Genomic DNA, 23,822 nt, shown 5'->3' with positions numbered 1-23,822 from the left:
GGGTAAAATGTATTTTATTTGTGACTTCAAGTAAAAGGACATTCGTCTAGACTTACATTTTTTCAAGGAGGTATTGCTGTTAAGAAGAGAGGTAGAGGTGATATCCTTCACCGCCGCTGGTCCACGTCCGTCCTGTTCCCTCTGCAAGAGGGAAGTGAGGGTGGACGTCGGCTCCCCGGCCTTATAAAGCCGTTCGCGCATGCGCATAGTGTGCTGCACGTCATCGGCTTCTTCCGTCAGTGACTCAGGCTTTCGTACTGCGCAAGCGCCTGGGTGATGCGCGCGCAGTACAAGCCGGTCCTGACCGCTCGGCCGCCGACACAGTGTATGGGAGATCTAGGAAACGACTCAGCCGTGGCCGGCAGGTTTCCGTCTCCATAGTAACCCCTGTCACAAGGAGGTGGCAGGGGCTTACCGTGCCGGGTGCAGGATGGGGGGAAGAAGAGAAACAAAGTGGTTTGCTCATAAAAAAACAAGATGTACATCTTCATATGAATATTACATAAAGCTGTTACATGTGGTACAGAAAAGAAGGACAATAAATAAATGGTAATTCTATATATTATATATAACATTTTTGGTTAGTTTTAACAGCAGTAATTATATCTAGATGCCCGAGAGGATATCCCCAATGGGGGTGTTGAAGGAATATCCACAGGTCTGGCACACCAGAAGGGGGTCTGGGCCGGAATTTTTGAAGGGTATTGAGTGTGATCTCAGAGTTCTAGTATCTTGGGATAAATCCCATGATATATGTATGGTCTGATTGGTGGTGGTTATATTTTTCTATGATGTTAGTCTGTTTTGCCAGATGCAAAACCCTCCAGAAATGGTCTGAAACTTTCTGTTTCATTAAGTCCTGGGTATGTGGTGGCATTTAGACGCCTGATCCATCTCATCTCCATCTGTAAGAGTTTTTTATTCCAATCGCCCCCCCCCCCGTTGCGGTATGTGCATTCTCTCTAGGGCGATGAAAGTAACTTTCGGCATTTTGTTGTTGTGCATGTTTTTGACATGTCTGCCAAGCGGTAGATGGAAATTGCATATTTCCATACTTTGGATATGCTTATTGATTCTCTTGCCCATTTCCTGTTTGGTCTTGCCAACATAAAACGACCCACATTCGCACCTCATAAGGTACACGACTCCTCTCGTCCTACAGTTGACATAGTGTCGTGGTCTAAAATGTTCACCATTGGGGAGGATGGTGTCCGTACATTTTTTTATGACACTGCACTGTGTGCAAGTACCACAAGGGTATGTACCTTTATCCTTGCATGGATCTTTCCTTTTTTCCTTAAATTCGCTATGTATTAGGTTTTGTTTGAGGGAGCCGGCCTTTTTGTAGGTCACTAGTGGGCCATCTGGTACAAATGGTTTCACCATAGGGTCTTCACTTAATATGTTCCAGTGTTTCTGGAGGATTCCTTTAATTTTGTAATGTTCATTTGTAAATCGTAGAATGATACGACTTTTTTCTCCTTGTTCTTTTATTTCGTCCATTTTTTTAGTTTGAAAAAGGAGTTCGTTCCTTTGTCGTTTTTTTACTTTATTAAATGCTTTCCTGAGAGTGCTTCTGGTATACCCTCTTTCTAGTAGTCTACCCGTAAGGAGATCGGCTTCTTTTTGGAAATCATCCTCATCTGTACAGTTCCTCTTTAATCTTAAGAATTGGCTATATGGTATAGCTCTTTTCAATGATGTTGGATGGAAACTCGTGGCATGCAGGATTGAGTTCCCCGCTGTTTCCTTGCGGTAAAGAGTGGTTTTGATTGTTCCATTGTCCTCTTTCAGTATCCAGGTGTCTAAGAATGCAATCTTACTCTTATCATAATTGAGTGTAAAATACATGTTATATGTATTTTTGTTCATTACTTTCAAACATTCTCCAATTAAATTTTCCGGACCTGTCCAAATGATGAAAATATCATCTAGGAAACGTTGCCATAGTAGTATATGGTCTACAAAAATGCTGTTTTTCTCTTCGGCTAGAAAATCAGATTCTTACCTTGGGGAATATAATATAATATATACATATATATACCCCTTCCAGAACGATCCAGGACATTACTGGAACAACAATCCAATATCTTTATATGAACATCTCCAAACCTGGATGTGAGTAGCCAACATTGGCAGTATATGATCCTTATTTTTCATACGATAAAAAATACAACTAATATATCCTTTCAGACCATGGTACCACACGGCTCCTTGTTGCAGGTTTAGAGGGGACAGAGGCAATTTTGGTTTGCAGTAACAAGATTTTAAAATACAAGTATGTATTTATTATTATTATTTTTGTATATACTAATTTCACATATATTTCCAACAAATGGAAATATTGAATATTATCTATTATACATTACAGCTGGGTGACAGAAAAACTTTGAAAAAGGCTGATACAGCCGAAACGCGTCAGAAATTATGGATGAAACTCTGTGAACCTCCCACATACGGAATACACAGAGACAAGATCCATAAAACTGTCACAACTTATCACATGTGTCACGGATTCACTGAGAATCCTTCTTCTCTTATTCTTATCTTTATCACTTTGGGCCTGTACCCAACACCAATACTCACAACTGAGTTACAATATTTTCTTATTTTTTACTTCTATGTAAATTTGTTAATAAATTGAGATATAATTTTACTCATGTTCAATTGATACTTACTTGCCCACAAAGTCCCATCATCTTTGGCTTGAGACACCAAAAAAACCCCCTCTTTTTTCAAGACTTAGGGACGGAGGCAGCACCTACTCACACCACCTATAAGATCAAAACCCACACCCCCCTCGTTCAAATAAACCGGATGGATAATACATCCATGTTCTCACTGATCTTTAGGTGGACAAGAAACCATAAACAGATAAATTATTTCTACAGGGTCGCTCAGCAGGACCCTATAATTTAATTAATTATAAGGGTTGGGCAGTACTTTCTCCCCCTTTTCAGTGATAATATCACAAGAATAAGGGGACACCACACCCCACACCCTACGCAGTCTCAACCAACAAGGCTGAGACTAATACACAAACTTCCTATAATGGAAGAGATGGCCACGGGAGACCTGATGGGAGATGGATGGAATGCCCTCATGTCAGACATTCAGAAGAGTTTTCAGGGACAGGAACAACAGGACTCAGACATTATGGCCCTATTTGGAACCCTAAGAAAATACCTAGAAAGGAAATCGGCCCTCTTCTGGCACATTAAGTCCTTTCAGAGATACATAACGGAAAACATTAACCCAGTAGGTCTCCGCATACAAATCTTCCCAACAATGGACAATATTACCACCAATATGAAAAAAGAATGGGAAGAAATTTTGAATGAATGTTCAAAAAAATTGATGATACTACTACAGGAGGAATATGCACCATCTTATGCGAACATTTATTTAGGAGCCTGGGAATCTGATTTTCTAGCCGAAGAGAAAAACAGCATTTTTGTAGACCATATACTACTATGGCAACGTTTCCTAGATGATATTTTCATCATTTGGACAGGTCCGGAAAATTTAATTGGAGAATGTTTGAAAGTAATGAACAAAAATACATATAACATGTATTTTACACTCAATTATGATAAGAGTAAGATTGCATTCTTAGACACCTGGATACTGAAAGAGGACAATGGAACAATCAAAACCACTCTTTACCGCAAGGAAACAGCGGGGAACTCAATCCTGCATGCCACGAGTTTCCATCCAACATCATTGAAAAGAGCTATACCATATAGCCAATTCTTAAGATTAAAGAGGAACTGTACAGATGAGGATGATTTCCAAAAAGAAGCCGATCTCCTTACGGGTAGACTACTAGAAAGAGGGTATACCAGAAGCACTCTCAGGAAAGCATTTAATAAAGTAAAAAAACGACAAAGGAACAAACTCCTTTTTCAAACTAAAAAAATGGACGAAATAAAAGAACAAGGAGAAAAAAGTCGTATTATTCTACGATTTACAAATGAACATTACAAAATTAAAGGAATCCTCCAGAAACACTGGAACATATTAAGTGAAGACCCTGTGGTGAAACCATTTGTACCAGATGGCCCACTAGTGACCTACAAAAAGGCCGGCTCCCTCAAACAAAACCTAATACATAGCGAATTTAAGGAAAAAAGGAAAGATCCATGCAAGGATAAAGGTACATACCCTTGTGGTACTTGCACACAGTGCAGTGTCATAAAAAAATGTACGGACACCATCCTCCCCAATGGTGAACATTTTAGACCACGACACTATGTCAACTGTAGGACGAGAGGAGTCGTGTACCTTATGAGGTGCGAATGTGGGTCGTTTTATGTTGGCAAGACCAAACAGGAAATGGGCAAGAGAATCAATAAGCATATCCAAAGTATGGAAATATGCAATTTCCATCTACCGCTTGGCAGACATGTCAAAAACATGCACAACAACAAAATGCCGAAAGTTACTTTCATCGCCCTAGAGAGAATGCACATACCGCAACGGGGGGGCGATTGGAATAAAAAACTCTTACAGATGGAGATGAGATGGATCAGGCGTCTAAATGCCACCACATACCCAGGACTTAACGAAACAGAAAGTTTCAGACCATTTCTGGAGGGTTTTGCATCTGGCAAAACAGACTAACATCATAGAAAAAATATAACCACCACCAATCAGACCATACATATATCATGGGATTTATCCCAAGATACTAGAACTCTGAGATCACACTCAATACCCTTCAAAAATTCCGGCCCAGACCCCCTTCTGGTGTGCCAGACCTGTGGATATTCCTTCAACACCCCCATTGGGGATATCCTCTCGGGCATCTAGATATAATTACTGCTGTTAAAACGAACCAAAAATGTTATATATAATATATAGAATTACCATTTATTTATTGTCCTTCTTTTCTGTACCACATGTAACAGCTTTATGTAATATTCATATGAAGATGTATATCTTGTTTTTTTTATGAGCAAACCACTTTGTTTCTCTTCTTCCCCCCATCCTGCACCCGGCACGGTAAGCCCCTGCCACCTCCTTGTGACAGGGGTTACTATGGAGACGGAAACCTGCCGGCCACGGCTGAGTCGTTTCCTAGATCTCCCATACACTGTGTCGGCGGCCGAGCGGTCAGGACCGGCTTGTACTGCGCGCGCATCACCCAGGCGCTTGCGCAGTACGAAAGCCTGAGTCACTGACGGAAGAAGCCGATGACGTGCAGCGCACTATGCGCATGCGCGAACGGCTTTATAAGGCCGGGGAGCCGACGTCCACCCTCACTTCCCTCTTGCAGAGGGAACAGGACGGACGTGGACCAGCGGCGGTGAAGGATATCACCTCTACCTCTCTTCTTAACACCAATACCTCCTTGAAAAAATGTAAGTCTAGACGAATGTCCTTTTACTTGAAGTCACAAATTTAAATACATTTTACCCACAAACTTGCAAATTTTAACAAAACACTTCATGGACATATGACCCTTTTCAGAACGGCTAACTGGCGGCAGCAATCTACTTATGACTGCGGCATCAGGAGAGATACCTTCCCCTCCCCTAAATCTGTATATAAATCTGCAAATGTAAGTGTTTATTTGGGCTTGGACACCCACACTAATTACTTACCTTGGGAAATATAATATAATATATACATATATATACCCCTTCCAGAACGATCCAGGACATTACTGGAACAACAATCCAATATCTTTATATGAACATCTCCAAACCTGGATGTGAGTAGCCAACATTGGCAGTATATGATCCTTATTTTTCATACGATAAAAAATACAACTAATATATCCTTTCAGACCATGGTACCACACGGCTCCTTGTTGCAGGTTTAGAGGGGACAGAGGCAATTTTGGTTTGCAGTAACAAGATTTTAAAATACAAGTATGTATTTATTATTATTATTTTTGTATATACTAATTTCACATATATTTCCAACAAATGGAAATATTGAATATTATCTATTATACATTACAGCTGGGTGACAGAAAAACTTTGAAAAAGGCTGATACAGCCGAAACGCGTCAGAAATTATGGATGAAACTCTGTGAACCTCCCACATACGGAATACACAGAGACAAGATCCATAAAACTGTCACAACTTATCACATGTGTCACGGATTCACTGAGAATCCTTCTTCTCTTATTCTTATCTTTATCACTTTGGGCCTGTACCCAACACCAATACTCACAACTGAGTTACAATATTTTCTTATTTTTTACTTCTATGTAAATTTGTTAATAAATTGAGATATAATTTTACTCATGTTCAATTGATACTTACTTGCCCACAAAGTCCCATCATCTTTGGCTTGAGACACCAAAAAAACCCCCTCTTTTTTCAAGACTTAGGGACGGAGGCAGCACCTACTCACACCACCTATAAGATCAAAACCCACACCCCCACATTCCACAATGGTTGGATAACAAGGTAAAGTGGACACAATATTAATCACATCTCCAAAAGATGAGCAGACAGACAGAAACAATAGGTGACTCAATTACAAATGGCAATTCACACCTAGGGGGCACACAATGGGGCAAAGGCACAGATAACCTTATTTACCAGTCATTGCTGGTTTGGGCACCAAGCACCCAAAATCTGTATCCTGGACCTGGATTCCCAAAGTCTGGAAACCACTTCAAGGGTCCCCCAGGCACAGAACTACCAAGAATAGAGCCCCCTCAAAAGCCAGTGTCCATAGAAGGCAACAGGCCACCCTGCTGTCCCCTCCAAAAGCCCCTGTCCTGGTTGGGTCTGTCACAAGTGTAATATCAGATAAATCTCACATACATGGCCAGTATACAGAGAACTTGAATGGCGTAAGAAGATGGATGGCAGAGGCGGCAATCACTACCATATCTATGGTGAGGCCCAGCAGTGACTTTAATAAAAGAACATGGGTCTCTTTCCTTCTCATTACACCAATAACAATATTAGTATGATGTGTTTGTCAGTTAGGTGATGTTTGTATGATAAAAATCTACAATTAAAAACTTTAACCATAGCAACAGATAACAGTTCCTATCCGGAATGATCACATTTTTAAAAGGAACAAATTTGTGATGGGCGAATGTGTTTGGCGTTGAATTGCAGAAAACATGGCCAAGAGTCTACAAATTGCAAACCTTAAGGCCCCCTTCACACTTATGTGACCTAAAAGTCGCGCGATTTTCCCACGATTTTGACTGGACTGCCTATGTATTTGGGCCTCAAAACGCATTAAAATCGTCCCAAAGTAGTGCAGGGACTACTTTGAAGTTGTTGCGACTTACAGTCGTACAGATATGAACAGTACTAATTGGAAATCATGGAGTACGACTTGTCATGCGACTTTGCAATCCCAAATCACAGGACAAGTCGCACAAGTGTGAAAGGGGCATAAAGCAAAACTCTCCGATGGAAGGCAAAACTTGAAAATCAATGATCTCCATTTGCTAAGCAAACAGGCAAGGGATTGTCGAATAAAGGGCATCGATAGCTGGGCACTGCCCTTGGAAATGTGTACCAATGGAAATGTAAAAAAAAAAAAAAAAAAAAACACACAGTTCCTCGGGGAGCTCTAAACATTTAGAATATAAAATTAATTTAACACTTTCAGTGCCAGTGTCATTTTTGCATTTCTTTTTAACATCTTTAAAAAAAACCTTTAAGACTTAAAGATTACTTAAAACCTCAAAACATTATACATTTTCTGAAATCAGAGACCCTAGAGAATAAAATATAGGAAGTTTTTTATGACACATGATATTAGCACAACAGTTTAGAATTAAATTTTAGTGTAATTTTCACTGACATTTTGTGATTGATAGAGTTCATTTTTTGATAAAATGTAAAATATGAGGTTGCATTTAGTAAATAGATATCAAACATGTCAAGTCTTAATATTGTGTGCGTCCCTGAAATGGCAGCAAACTTTGGTACCCTAACCTTTTCTATAGTTGATGCTTTAAAAGCCCCTACAGGTCATCAATTGAGAGTTACCTGTGAATAATGGGCCTAGAATTATTGCTCTCACTCCCTCATGAATGGCATTATATAGAATGTGTAGTGCAGTTGACAATTTCATGCATAGGCAAACTCAATTCATGTGTTTATATTATTATGTGCGTGTATGTGGGCTCAAAAATCAGGGAGGGTTGAGGTGCTTTGACAGAACTTTGTTCATTTACACTTCCTTCACTAACCTTTATTTTTATCAGAAAGGGAACAAGTCCCATATGTGATGCTTTTTTGGTGACAGGTTCTCTTTGGCGAGATATCATGGATCTTTTGGACCCTTGGTGATTCACCTGCCTTCTATTGAACCTGATCTGCCCTTCCTAATAAGAACCTTCGGGTTCTTATACCAATATCCCTTCCTTCCGCCTGGCAGTACTGCCATGCCAGTCCCAGGTCCACCAATGGGAGTGTGTAAAAACTAGCAAACAAGGCATGGACATATTCGGGGGATTGACTGTTCCTGGGATATGTGGAAGTGATTGGGCAAGTGTAAAGCTACCCATCACTTCCGTCTTACAGCTGACAGTTGGCTTGTCAGATTTAAACATATTCTGGGTTGGATAAAACCCCCGCTGTAGCTAATGTATGGCTTATGTCAATGGCAGTGAAAGGGTTAAATATTGTGCATGAGGTATGTCCTAAAACTGTCTGTGAATGGCACACCTCTAAGATGTACATAAGAAAAAGTCACATTATATATATATATTATATATATATATAATGGATTTTAAATGGGAACCCTATGTGAAAGAGGGCCCCCAGAATCCAGCCCTCCCCCTATGTGAATGAGCAAGGAATACATATTACCCCTGGCTACTCATTCACAAAAAAATCCAACGAAAATAAACACACATGACATGATGAAACAGGATTTTAAACTGGTGCTGGGTATACACAAATAGAAAATATTTAAAATTGTTTCATTTTAAGAATTTTCTAATTGTTAGTAAAATAAAAATCGATGTTTGTTTTCAACTGCAGTGATGAGAAAATTTGAAGGAGCAGGATGGAAATTTATTTCTAACAGCACGTGTTTTTTTTGTTTAAAGTGATATTAAAGGCTTTTTCTATTAAAAAAAAAAAATACCACACATGTTATACTTACCAGCTCTGTGCAGTAGTTTTGCATAGAGCAGTCCCAATGCGTTTCGAAGGTATGTCCTTCATCAGAGTCAAAACCAGGTTTTCGGCTATGATGAAGAAGGACATAGCTTTGAAATGCGTCAGCCAACAGGGACCCTGCTGAGGTCCCCCCTGACCTCGAGTCTTTGGCCAGCCTGGTATAGTGGAGCCATGATCAGTAGCCTGATTGGTGTTTTAACCACATATGTTTGTGAGTAGAATTTTATTTTGTCTTACTGTTAATATAAATCATGTTGGATAATGCACTAGGCCAGTGCGCCCTCTGTGATTATCTATTTCTTCCGAGTCTCTGAGGACAACCCCAGTCCTAGAGGGCAGCAAGGCTCCAAGGGGATTATCCATATCTACTATAAGAGACTTTTCCTGTTGGACTATGACACTTATGCGCAGAGGATTGTTATTGGATCCCCTATATAGCCCCGCCCACTACCAGCTGGCCTCAGTTTTGTAGAAAGCAATAGGAATATGAGAAGAACAGGGGGAGGGGCCTGTGTCCGGTACTGTACTCCCAGAAACTGGTTTTACAGGTAGAAAAACCTATTTTCTTAGTCACACAGTACAGCACACAGGATCTATTGTCTTTATCACAGGATCTCCAAAAGCCGTCCAACTGAGTGGTGAGAAACAGCATAAAATAAAAACAGGTCCAGGTAACAATAGAAGGCCAAGAAGGTCATTCCTCATCCCTAAACAGAATGGCCCAGGAGCACTTTCCCTTCTTTCTGTACTTTGTGTGACATTAGAGTGTATGGAAATCACTAATAACAATAATGAGGAGGTTATCATTGCAGTCTGGAATAAATTGTGTATCAGGCATAGAGGATCCTTATAAAATTCTATATAAAGATTACATTCCACAAATCATAATATAAAATACCACACAGAGGAATACAGCAAACATTACTCACTGTTGGTGCTTCTGTAGTCAGTCTTGTTCTTCTCTGAAATATGAAGACATGGAGTTAGGAACCAAAAAATAGAACTGCAACCCATAAACTGCATTTTAAAAAATTTCTACCAATATACAATATACAATAGTTGAAAAGCACAATTATCATTGTTTTGGTAATTTTGTACATGGGGGCAGCCATATGCGTCCATTAGATATTCAGGCTCTGCTTCTTGCTTTGCTCTGCTATATGATGGTTGGGCTTTAGGCCCCTTTCACAATTGTGAGACCTAAAAGTAGTGCGATTTTGTCGCGATTTTGACTGGACTTGAAGCAATGCCTGTGTAATCTTGAGGTCTATGGACCTCGAAACACATCAAAGTCAGACCAAAGTAGTGCAGGGACTACTTTGAAGTCGTTGTGACTTGAAGTCGCACATATATGAACGGTACTCATTGGAAATCACGGAGTACGACTTGTCAGGCAACTTTGCAGTCCCAAGTCGCAGGACAAGTGGCACAAGTGTGAAAGGGGCCTTTAATAATTGTAATGCCTTAGATATAACTGCAGAAATCCCAGTAGTGGATTAAGCAATGCTCCAAAATGTGGCTTCATTTTCTGGCTGTTTTCTCTTGTTGCCAAGGAAGACACGTGTCCTCAGATTTGTTTACTGAAGAAATTCAGGGATTTCAGCAGTTTTAAAAAGCTGCTGGATTATTAAGGGGCCGAGTCCAACAAGGTGAATGCCAGCTCATGGACTTATCTCTTTTATTAACAATATACAGTTTATACTGAGCTATCGCTATGGTTTTGACACTCCAACGCTGGACCTTCAGATCTCAGATATAGAATCTGCAGAGTTGTATGCAGACACTCTCTTTGTTCCTCCTCTCCACTTGTTCAGTCATGGAAGCCTTTGTATAATATGGACCCATTCACAAACTACAAAGTATTCTGTGAATGGATAATGGAGGAGGGGTGAGCACACAGCAACTGCATCTCTCCTGCCAGAGCGCTTCCAGTATAGTGATAGCTGCACTCCCGGCACTCAGTGCAACTGCAAATAGTGAATAAAAAAAGATAAGTAGATGTGGTGGCAAACAACTTGTTGGACTTAACCCCTTGTAAGTCAGCAGATTTAAAAAATTCTTCAATATGTGGACCTTTCTTTATGTACACATGAATTCTCTGTTATCTGGTCCCCGTTTCATAAAGCATGTTTCTGTTCTAAGCCTCAGATTAAACTTGGTTTAGAGATTCTCAAACTCCTCGATAAACTGTTAGAGCTCATTTACAGTTCTGTCACCCTCTGAAGAATGATCCACAGTGGAATGCTTTTCAGAGGGCATCTGACAGGTGGATATGAGGTGTTATGTTTTAACCCAGAGCCTGCACCACTGAACCAAAACTGTGTGCAATGTACAGAGATGCAGGGTTGTGTCATTACCTTCAATGTGTTGTGAGGAGGGATGATTTCTTGCTATGCCCATGATGCAAAGCACTGTGGCTGCCGCATGTGTACACCCCCCCTCCAGCCATTGTGTTAGAAAAAAGGGGTGGTCAGGGAGTGGTAAAAACATTTCTCAACAGCCTGGTATTACTGCCTGCTGGCCCCAAGTATATAGAAGGCCTTATATAACCAGTAAGGCTGGGATCACACTGGTGTGAATTGGATGCAGGTTTCCTCACATCCAATTCACATGACAGGAGAGTGTGCCCGGATCTCAATGGAGCCGATTCTCACATCTCCGGGGCGCCTGCGGAGCGGATTGCACAGGAGCCCTGTGTGTCTTTGGCTTCATTTCAGATCCAAATTTAGGCAAAAATTCAGGCCTGATTCATCCCTGAAATGAAGAACAGGGACACCCGGACCCCTGCTGTGAGCCGCATCCGTATTAAGTGTGAACCCGGCCTTAATGAAGCTTTCATAGTCACATTCTGGCTTTCTCCTTACTATCTCTCATGCCTTTGTGTTGGCCACCAATTTTATTAGTTGCCTCACTGGCCAATAAGAAGGCATGGGATGGGAAGACAGTGGGCGGGGCATGACTACAGAATCTGCTGTGACAGGGCGCTACAAGTCTTAGGAGACTCAAGAGCTTGAATGACATTTAAATGGTGCAAAGACCTAAAGGATCCTGTACTATAAACTAAGGACCAATTTAATGAGGTTTACTTCAATAAATAGTTACTGGTTCCTGGATTTAATGGGAACATTTCAGGATAGGATATGGAAGCTTCCATTACTGACATACCCAGGGGTGACATCCTTATCCTTGCTTTACTGCTTAGTGCTTCACTAAACTAATAAAATACAGCCAGCTTAGGGTTTGATTTACTAAACCCGGAGAATGCATAATTTAGTGCAGCTGTGAATGGTAGCCAAACAGCTTCTAACTTCAGCTTATTCAATTAACTACTTCAGCTCTGGAAGATTTACCCCCCTTCATGACCAGGCCATTTTTTGTGATACGGCACTGTGATACTTTAACAATTGCGCGGTCGCGCGATGCTGTACCCAAATACAATTTTTGTCCCTTTTCCCCACAAATAGAGCTTTTTTTTGGTGGTATTTGATCACCTCTGAAATTTTTTTTTTATGCACTATAAACAAAAAAAGACAGACAGTTTTGAAAAAAATATTTTTATATCTGCACACTCGCAATAGATTTTATTTATTTTTTTAACAGGTAAACTTTATATTGAGTTTCATAATAACATACAATATACTCTCAGCATTCACCATACAGTTAGCACTTTCCAGATTCATTCGAATTGCAATTACATTACATTGCCCAATCAAACAGTCTTACTTTGAAAGACAAGGATCCCATACATATCACAAGTATGTAGCCTCATTTTTCATTTTATCTCCATTACCATGTGTACATTTTATATAAAGAACCATTCATACCTTATAGTAGTTGTAAACCCCAGTCATGGAATTTGAGCAAAGCACATATATCTGCAGTTTACTTATCTCTTTCCAAAGCTCTAAGTGTCATTTCTCTCTGGTGCTTTGTTCCTTTGAGTCACTTCTTACACATGTTCCTGACACTTTGTTTTTTTTTAGATACATTTTTAGACAAGTGTTCCTGACACATGAGATACATTTGTGATGGGAGGGAGAGCTCAGCAGATGGCGGGTTGTCTATTCAGAACACAGTTCTGCTGTGTGGAGGGGGGTGTGTTTACATCCATTTATAATGGATACTGCTCTGTTTAGGTCATGTCAAAGAGGATAAAAATGAGGGTAAATAAGACACAGGGCAGGGGAGGGATAAAGACAAAATTGAAATATAAGGAGGGGGGTGTGAGCAAAATCTACAATGGAATGGTTCACAAATAAACATATACAGGTGTTTGGCCAAGTCAAAGTCCAAACCTGAATACAATCGAGAATCTGTGGAAAGAACTGAAAACTGCTGTTCACAAATGCTCTCCATCCAACCTCACTGAGCTCGAGCTGTTTTGCAAGGAGGAATGGGCAAAAATGTCAGTCTCTCGATGTGCAAAACTGATAGAAACATACCCCAAGCGACTTACAGCTGTAATCGCAGCAAAAGGTGGCACTACAAAGTATTAATTTAAGGGGGCTGAATAATTTTGCACGCCCAATATTTCAGTTTTTTATTTGTTAAAAAAGTTTGAAATATCCAATAAATTTCGTTCCACCTCATGATTGTGTCCCACTTGTTGTTGATTCTTCACAAAAAAAATACAGTTTTATATCCTTGTTTGAAGCCTGAAATGTGGCAAAAGGTCGAAAAGTTCAAGGGGGCCGAATACTTTCGGAAGGATTTACACACTGGGGGTTATTTACAAAAACTGGAGAGTGCAAAATCTGGTGCAGCTCTGCATAGAATCCAATCAGCTTCCAGTTTTTACTGCCAAAGCTTAATTGAACAAGCTGAAGTTAGAAGCTGATTGGATTTGGTTAATAAGCACAGCTGCCTCAGATTCTGGGTGCAGCAGTTTTAGTAAATCCCCCATTGGATGTCAGTCTGTAATATGCTTTGTACAGTTTGTGTGTAAACTCAGGACTTGTGGCTGTCTGCCCATAGACGTGAGATAACAAAAGGGAGATCTGGCTGGTTTTAAGATACAATTGTGTGTATGTATGTGGACAATAAATGACAGTTTCAACTGAGAATCCTTAGCGGGAGCTGATCAGCGGGTACCACGGACTTGCTGTTCGCTGTCATGAAAATAAGGCAAATTGTCGTTCTGTCAGTAGGGAAGGCATGGACATGGATCCATGTTTTCCCCTAGTAAAAGCGCCTCCCACACAGTACACAAACACTGGCTAGGCACACACTTAACCTTTTGATCTCCCCTGATGTTAACACCTTTCCAGTCAGTGTCATTAGTACAGTGACAGTGCATATTTTTAGCACTGATCACTGTATTAGAGTCACTGGTTCCCAAAAAAGTTGGGCCAGTCAGTGTCTGATTTGTCCACCGCAAAATTGCAGTTCCGCTATAAGTCGCCAATCACCGCCATTACTAGTAAGAAAATAAACAGAAATTCCATAAATATATCCCATAGTTTGAAAAAAAGGACTGAGTGCTAAGGGTAAACTCAAACTCAATCACCCAGCGCTTAATGATGAATGCAGCAGTATCACATGCGCACATAGACAATAAAACTCTAAAATGTTAAAACAGCAGCTGCCTAAAGTAGTGAAATATAAAAACAAGGTGCGTATAAACTAAGTTAATCTGCACAAGCAGCGCTACTGAACAATAAAATCACAGTTCCAAAATAAAACTCTGCATTAGCAAAGCTCTCACAATAAAACAAATGTGCAAGATATCAGAGTCCAAATAAGTGACAAAAGTCCATCACCAGCTACGCTTCCAATGGGATCATGGGGAGGAGACCACACACCAAATGTGCAACAGTTGTTGGAAATAGGCCTCCACCTCACCACGTGCAGGTTCCCCAAGGTTATGCTCTTACCAGATATCTCTGTATATAAAGCCTGTAGTTAGTGATGTTTCTCCGATACATCGTCACCAGACTCAGCATTCAATCGCACTAATTCCCAGTTGTAGTATCCTCGAACCAGTCATGCGTGTGAGAGAGTAAGAAGATGCACATAGGGCAATACCGTTTGATAAAACAATGCACCTTTATTGGTTAAAACCCTCTCCCGCTATGCAGCGTCCCGATGTGCATTAGGCCGCAAGGACATTCTAAGCAATACACCACGTGCGTCGTTAGGCACGTGATGCATTCCTTAATTTCAAATTGTTGTCCGTTGTTTCTCCACTAACGGCCGACCGCAATAGTAGCGGCAGCGCTGAAGCGGTTAAAGCCGAGTGAAGGGATCAGATAAATAGGAGTGACGCGACCGCGCAAGCACGCTCTCCGTTGAAGTCCTCTGACGAAACGCGTTAGGGCGGTGGCTTGCGCGGTCACCCAGGCAACAGGACGCCATCTCACCACGAGGAACGGTCACTTCCGGGACGCTGCATAGCGGGCGGGAGACCGAGAAGCGGCTGGATGTTAACTGTATTGCCGATATTGACAACGATATGCTGTTTGTATTCTTACCTATGTGAGTGTAATGGGAGAGGGTTTTAACCAATAAAGGTGCAATGTTTTATCAAACGGTATTGCCCTATGTGCATCTTCTTACTCTCTCACACGCATGACTGGTTCGAGGATACTACAGCTGGGAATTAGTGCGATTGAATGCTGAGTCTGGTGACGATTTATCGGAGAAACATCACTAACTACAGGCTTTATATACAGAGATATCTGGTAAGAGCATAACCTTGGGGAACCTGCACGTGGTGACGTGGAGGCATATTTCCAACAACTGTTGCACATTTGGTGTGTGGTCTCCTCCCCATGACCCCATTGGAAGCGTAGCTGGTGACTGACTTTTGTCACTTATTTGGACTCTGATATCTTGCACATTTGTTTTATTGTGAGAGCTTTGCTAATGCAGAGTTTTATTTTGGAACTGTGATTTTATTGTTCAGTAGCGCTGCTTGTGCAGATTAACTTAGTTGATACGCACCTTGTTTTTATATCCCATAGTTTGTAGATGCAAATCAATCAATATACACTTATTGGGATTTTTCTTTTTACCATAAACATGTAGCAGAATACATATTGGCCTAAAATGATGCAGAAATTAGATTTTTTATATTTTTTTATTGGATATGTTTTATCGCAGAAAATAATTTGTTTTTATTTACTAATCCTTATACTTACTTATCCAAACAACTGCGATAATTACAGCAAGAAGAACAAGGATTCCAATAACAGCACCAATGATCACTCCGAGTGAGAGGCCATTGCCTGGTGGATCTGACAGAGATAAACATAAAAATAGAAGATGAGATATTAGAGAGATTTGGGATTCTTGTATATAAATCAGTGGTCTCCAAACTGTGGCCCCTTGCTTGCCTTTATCTGGCCCTTGGGGCACTTTTCCTTCCACTGATACAATGACGCAATAGGGTACAATTTCTCCCACTAAAACCAATGATGGGTCACTATTCCTTCCAATGACACCAACAATGGGGCACTATTTCTCCCATTAATACCAATGATGGGGCACTATTTCTCCCATTAATACCAATGATGGGGCACTATTCCTTCCAATGACACCAATGGCAGGGTTATATTCCTCTCCATAATACCAAAGGTGCACTGTTTACTCCCACTGGTGCCAAGACAATTTTTACTCCTAATGGCCACAGTCCGGCCCCCCTAAAGTCTGATGGACCGCAAACTGGCACCTTATTTAGAAAGTTTGGCAACCCCTGATATAAATTATTGATTTTTCAAAATTATGAAAAATATTGGCCACCTTAAAATGAATTATTCCTGCACTATATAAAACTGTATGTAAAATGTAAAACTGGGTTAAGGAACTAATAAATACAAATTACAGGCTGAATTATTATGGGGGGTTTCAATTCAAGTTTATTAAAAATATAGAAGACGGAAGCTGCCATGAAATGAGTAAAGAAGAGAAGACAGAAATGTCCCAATACCCTCCTATACAGCGCTGTGTGATGTGTATAGACGGAGTGTACACACATAAGAGAAAACAGGAAGGTAAGAAACTTTTATGCAGAAGAGACACACTATGGAGTCTATGTATGAAAAAAATTGCTGTGCGGATGTCTTAAGCATTCACACAGGTTCAAGGAACAATCGCTGTATTGTTTGTCTCCTATGATCATCGCCTCCATCTAGAGGACATAATGCATATTTTTTGTTATTGAGCCATTTCTGATAAATACCACAATATGGCCACTAGACGGAGCTGATGATCATAGGAGATAATTATATTGCAAACAATACTGTGATCATTTCTTATGCATGTGTGAATGCTTAAGACATCCACATGACAATTTTTTTAACACATAGATAGTTACATAGTTAGTCAGGTTGAAAAAAGACACAATTTCATCTAGTTCAACCAATAAAAAACAAAAAAGAAAACACAACCATACAATCCTATATACACAATCCCACACCCACATTTTATCCAGAGGAAGGCGAAAAACCCAGCAAAGCATGATCCAATTTGCTACAGCAGGGGAAAAGAAATTCCTTCCTGATCCCCCGAGAGGCAATTGGATATTCCCTGGATCAACTTTACCTATAAATATTAGTACCCAGTTATTTTATGTACACCCAGGAAAGAATCCAGGCATTTTTTAAAGCAATTTACTGAGCTGGCCAGAACCACCTCTGGAGGGAGTCTATTCCATATTTTCACAGCTACGGTGAAGAATCCTTTCCGTCTTTGGAGATGAAATCTCTTTTCCTCTAGACGTAAAGAGTGCCCCCTTGTTCTCTGTGATGACCTTATAGTGAATAACTCAAACACCAAGTTCACTATATGGACCCCTTATGTATTTATACATGTTGATCATATCCCCCCCCCAATCACCTCTTCTCAAGAAAGAATAAATTCAGTTCCCTTTTCTCATAGCTGAGCTCCTCCGTGCCTCTTATCAGTTTGGTTGCCCTTCTCTGCACTTTCTCCAGTTCCCCGATATCCTTTTTAAGAACTGGTGCCCAAAATGGAACCGCATATTTCAGATGTGGTCTTACTAATGATGTGTACAGGGGCAAAATGATATCTCTCTCTCTGGAGTTCATGCCTCTGTTAATACAAGAAAGGACTTTGTTTGCTTTGGAAACCGCAGCTTGGCATTGCATGCTATTATTAAGCTTATGATCTACCAGAACACCCAGATCCTTCTCTATGGATTCTCCCAGTTCTACTCCCCCTAGTATGTATGATGAATGCATTTTCTTTACATTTATCAATATTAAACCTCATTTGCCACACAGCTGCCCAATAAAACAGTACATTGAGGTTGGATTGTAAGTTGGAGACATCCAGTAAGGAAGTTATTCCACTGCATAGCTTGGTGTCATCAAGACACCACATAGACACCACATCTTATCTGCAATATAAAACCTTCCAATTTGAACTTTTAAGAAAAGGACTACAGTTTTGCTTCAAGTGCAGTAACTCATAGCAACCAATAAAAATATACTTTGCTAAAGTCACACGATTATAAGATGGATTCTGATTGGTTGCTATGAGTTAGTGCACTCAAGGGTAAAAAATGTATATTTCTGCAAGTAGTACTGGGAAGGGAGTGGGACTGCTGTGTGTGGAGATAACGGAATTTTTGTAAAATCTTACCTGTAAAATTCCTTTCTCTGAGTCCTCCGACAGTCGCCGCCATCTTCATATTCGTCACAATGGGGTATTAGACTTTGCTCCGAAGGAGTAGCTAGGCAACAGAATATGTTAATATTAAAGCTTTAACACATCCCACCCCCAGGGGGTGGTCCCCTCAGTCAATACCCTCCTACTTCCTGTATCCATACTTCAGTTTCAGTGGAATAGCAGTAGAGTATACAACCAACCCAAAAAGAGGGGCGGGGGCGGCGACTGTCGGAGGACTCAGAGAAAGGAATTTTACAGGTAAGATTTTACAAAAATTCCGTTTTCTCTTACGTCCTCCGACAGTCGCCGCCATCTTCATATTCGTCACAATGGGGACGTCCCAAAGCAGTGCAAACATGAGGGGTGGGAAACGCAGCCGCGCCTAAGGCAACGCAGTCTCCACATCAAAGAAAGGAACCTTACCAAAGGAAGGAAACCAGCTGGGCAACATGAGAAAAAAAAAACTTGCTCAACAGAAGCAATAACCCAGGAAAACAAATAACCTAGGGATAAAAATATATATCCCAAACAGCCAAGGAGCCCAATACAAAGGGCTCTAAGGAACCGCCGCACTAAGAACCTTGCGGCCAAAGGAAGCATCTGCCGATGCCTGAACATCCACTCTGTAGAATTTCGTGAAGGTGTGCACGGTCGACCAAGTCGTCGCCTTACACACCTGGGCCACAGAAGCCCCATGACGACAGGCCCAAGACGTACTCAGAGATCTGGTAGAGTGCGCCCTCACAGGCACAGGGGGAACTTTCCCCTTCAAAGCATAGGCCTGTTCAACAGTCTGTCTGATCCATTTGGCGATGGTAGAAGCCGACGCCGCCATGCCCTTCCGAGGCCCCTCCGAAAGGACAAACAAGGAATCCGACTTGCGGAAAGATTCAGTAGATTTCAGGTAAACCCTAATCGCCCGAACAACATCCAAGGAATGCAGCTCCACCTCCTTCGGATGTTTGGGCTTCGCGCAGAGCGAAGGCAGGACAATGTCCTCATTGAGGTGAAAATCCGAAACTCTCTTCGGAAGAAAAGAAGGGTTAGGTCTCAAAACCACCTTATCTAGATGAATGACCAGATTCGGAGACTTGCAGGACAAAGCTGCCAGCTCCGAAACCCTGCGAGCCGAAGTGATCACCACCAAAAAGGCGACTTTTTTGGACAACATGGACAACGAGATCTTCCTGATCTGTTCAAAGGGAGCATGTTGTAGCACGGACAGAACAAGATTCAAGTCCCAAGGAGGTAAAGGTTCCCTCCTAGGGGGGACCAGATGTCGCACCCCTTGAATAAAAGTACTAACCAAGGAGTTAGACGCCACAGGACGTTGAAAAAGAACGGCCAGCGCAGACACCTGACCCTTGACCGTAGCCAGCGCCAAACGCTGGTCGACACCCGTTTGAAGGAAAGACAACACCCTAAACACTGAGTACGTGCAAGGTGAAAACCCCCTGGACTCACACCAGGCAAAATAGGCCTTCCAAGTACGGTGATAGACCTTCCCCGAGGAAGACTTCCTCGCGTTGATCAAAGTGTGAATGACCTCCGGGGAAAGACCCCTATCCTTCAGGACCTCGGTTTCAACAGCCAGGCCGTCAAAGCCAGCGACTGTAAAGCAGGATGGAATATCAGCCCTTGAGACAGAAGATTTTCTCGAAGAGGCAGACGCCAAGGAGCGTCGACCGCCAGATTCACGAGGTCCGCGTACCAGGACCGGCGAGGCCAGTCCGGTGCTACAAGAATCACCGTGTGTGGTTCCGAGTTCAACCTGCGAAGAAACCTGGACAGCAATTGAATCGGTGGAAATGCATACATCAACCGGTACTGCTGCCACGGGGCTACCAACGCGTCCGACGCGTCTGCCCGAGGATCGCACGTTCTTGCCACGAACCTTTCTACCTTGTTGTTCAGACGAGACGCGAACAGGTCCACCTCCGGAAGACCCCACTTCGCGCACAACATCTGGAAGACATCCGGGTGGAGAGACCATTCCCCCTGATCCAGGGTCTGGCGGCTCAGATAATCCGCCTGCCAGTTCTCCACCCCCGGAATGTGTACCGCCGATATCGCCGGGACATGTGTCTCGGCCCAAGAAAGAATGTCGGCCACTTCCCGAGCCGCTCGGGCACTCCTGGTGCCCCCTTGGTGATTGACGTAAGCCACCGCCGTGGCATTGTCCGTCTGCAACCGAACTGGACAGCCGCGCAGCCTGTCCGTCCAACGTTGAAGGCAAAGATTTGTCGCACGCAACTCCAGAATGTTGATCGGAAAGGGAGGATTCCTCCTCCGACCAAGTTCCCTGGGCGGACAGAACGCCCAGAGCACCACCCCAGCCCGACAGGCTGGCATCCGTGGTGATCACCGTCCATGAAAGAGGACAAAAAGACTTTCCCCCCCGACACCGCCGGGGACTGGAGCCACCACAGAAGATCCCTTCTGTTGCGATGGCTCAACGAAATCTGGATATCCAGAGATTGCGGACGCCCGTCCCACCTGGACAGGATCTCCGCTTGGAGACCCCGCGTGTGAAACTGGGCAAAGGGAATCGCCTCGAAAGCCGAGACCATCAGTCCCAGACACCGCATGCACTTCCGCAGGGACGAGCACGGAACGTCCCTGAGGGACTGGACTTCTCCCTGAAGAGTCTTGAGTTTGTCGTCCGGTAGGAAGACCTTTGCCTGGACCGAGTCCAGGATCATCCCCAAATAGGGAAGACGAACCGACGGACACAGCGTCGACTTTGGATAATTTATCGTCCAACCAAACTCCTGCAGAGTCTGCACCGTGACGGACAGATCCGACTCCAGACCCTGGCTGGTCGCAGACCGAACCAGAATATCGTCCAGATACCCCAGGACAGAGATGCCCTGGGCTCTTAAAGCCAGCAGTGGTGCAAGCACCTTGGTGAAAACCCGCGGAGCCGAAGCGAGACCAAAAGGTAACGCCACAAATTGGTAGTGATCCTCCGCAATGGCGAATCGAAGGTACCTCTGGTGACCCTCGAAAATGGGGATGTGTAGGTACGCATCCTTCAAGTCGATGGAGGCCATGAATTCCCCCGGAACCAGGGCAGCCACCACCGACCGCAGGGATTCCATGCGGAACTTGCGAACCCGCACAAAGCGGTTCAGAGCCTTTAAGTCCAGAATTGGACGTACCTTGCCCTCCTTCCTGGGCACGGTGAACAGATTGGAATAGAACCCCCGAAATCTGTCCCGATGAGGCACCGGAATCACCACTCCCTGAGCTCTCAGGTCCCACACCGCTAGGCGCAGATCCCGCAAACGCTCCAGAGACAGTTGAAGATTTGAGGGAAAAAATCTGCTCTCCGGCCGAGAGAGAAACTCGATCTTGTAACCAGATCGAACGATTTCCTGAACCCACCTGTCCCGAACACGGGTCAGCCATGGTTGCGGAAAACCGAGCAAGCGCCCCCCCACCCCAGAACCGGGTGAGGGCGCCCCTTCAGGCCGCACTGTTGTGGGTAGTGGATCCGGACTGGCCGGACTTCTGCTTACCTGTCCACGGCTTCTTTTGGGAGCCCTGACCTTTGAACGGCTTGCCCTTATAGTGCGACCAAAAGGCACGAAAGGACCCCTGAGAGGGCCGAAAGGAAGCATGCTTCTTACCAGGAGCTGCCTTAGCCTTGTGGGATTGGGGCAAGAGCGTGCTCTTACCACCCGTGATCCCCTTTATCAGTGTATCCAAGGATTCGCCAAAAAGGCGAGAACCATCATAGGGCAGATTGGCTAAGGTCTTGCGCAAAGATTGGTCCACCGACCAACACTTCAACCAAACCAAGCGGCGAGACAACACCAACACACCGTGTACACGTGCGGCCAACGGAACCATATCCAAGTCCGCATCGCACAAATACATGACACCCTGATGGATTTGATCCACCATATCCAATGTCGCCGAGGGGGCAGAATCAGCCACCAAAACGCGCCTAAGCACCTGCGTCCAGCTCGCGACCGCCTGGGCCGCCATAAGGGAAGCAAACAGAGCTTTCAGCATAGAACCCATAATAGAATAGGTATGACGGGCAAGAGACTCCAACCTCTTGTCCGTGGCATCCCGGAACACCGGGGTATCCTCAGCAGGAATCGCAGTGGACTTATTCAAAACCGCTATCGTGTGATCCACTGGAGGCGGCACACACCAACGCTCGTCAGTAGCGGGCGTGAAAGGATAACGCAGTTTGAACCTACTCGGTACAGCAAAAGGCTTGCTTATATTACGCCATTGTTCCTTAACAGCGCGCTGAAAATCATCAGTGCAGGGAAAAACCTGCGATGTTTTGCGTCTTTTCTTCGTCCCATAAGCTGCCAAGGCAGCAGGAGGACATGGCTCATCCTGTAATCGCAGCGTTTGCTTGATAGAAGCAACCAATTCATCCATGAGTGCAAGCTCTTCAGACGAGCCCGGGGGAGAATTATCAACCCCTTCAACCTCAGCCTCCACCTCGGACCCTACAAGAGCCAGGGAGGAACGGGACCCCGACAAGGAGACCCCAGCCACAGCAGCCCCATCACCATCACCCTCTGAATCAGAGGAAATTGAAACTCTGGGCCTTTTAGAGGATTGAGCAGCCACCAGCATTTGCACCTGAGCAGCAAGGCTAGCCACAACCGCAGACAAATCCCCCCCTGGGGGGGAAACAGCAGTCCCCTGGCTTCCCACCAATGTGGCAGGAAATTTGCTTTCCTGAGAATCCATGCCCCAAAGTATGTGGAAAAAGAAAGGGTTAACTGCCCCTTTAAAAAGCGCGGCGAGCGCAGCCCACCGCACACACACACACACACCACACAAGTCGACCCCCACAGGGAGAAAGTCCAACTCAGGCAAGGATACAGGGATAGGGAGGTAAAAACCTTGAAAGACCGCTGCTGCTTCTGCCTCGATCGGTGCTCCAGGAGAAAGGAAGTGCTGACATGCAGGGCGCTCTATTAAAGCCTATGGAAGGCTACAAGAAAATGGCCGCCTGCAGTGTTAACATGCGGCCGGAGCGAGCGCAGCCAAAATGGCGTCGTTTGGCGCCGAAAACGCCGCTCCTCCACCTCAGTGAAGTG

General features: G+C 43.4%; 2 protein-coding genes across 2 annotated transcripts in view; both read right to left on the bottom strand.

Annotated features, from left to right (window-relative positions):
* LOC309559451 (class I histocompatibility antigen, F10 alpha chain-like) overlaps positions 1-23,822 on the bottom strand; it is a 751,751-nt gene that overhangs the window by 6,539 nt on the left and 721,390 nt on the right. The window lies entirely within an intron of this gene.
* The window catches only part of LOC309559756 (major histocompatibility complex class I-related gene protein-like), a gene marked incomplete at its 3' end in the record, with an annotated part of 86,016 nt that continues 72,232 nt past the window's right edge, over positions 10,039-23,822 (bottom strand). Inside the window, exons 5-6 of the mRNA XM_082263192.1 lie at positions 16,257-16,352; positions 10,039-10,079 (exon numbers count right to left, since the gene is read on the bottom strand). Of these exons, the coding sequence (XP_082119318.1) occupies positions 10,039-10,079; positions 16,257-16,352 (137 nt within the window). The remainder of the gene's footprint in view (positions 10,080-16,256; positions 16,353-23,822) is intronic.

Source organism: Pelophylax lessonae (assembly GCF_965119305.1).
Source record: "Pelophylax lessonae genome assembly, chromosome: 7".
Lineage (NCBI taxonomy): Eukaryota > Metazoa > Chordata > Amphibia > Anura > Ranidae > Pelophylax > Pelophylax lessonae.
This window is presented reverse-complemented; position numbering and strand designations above follow the sequence as displayed.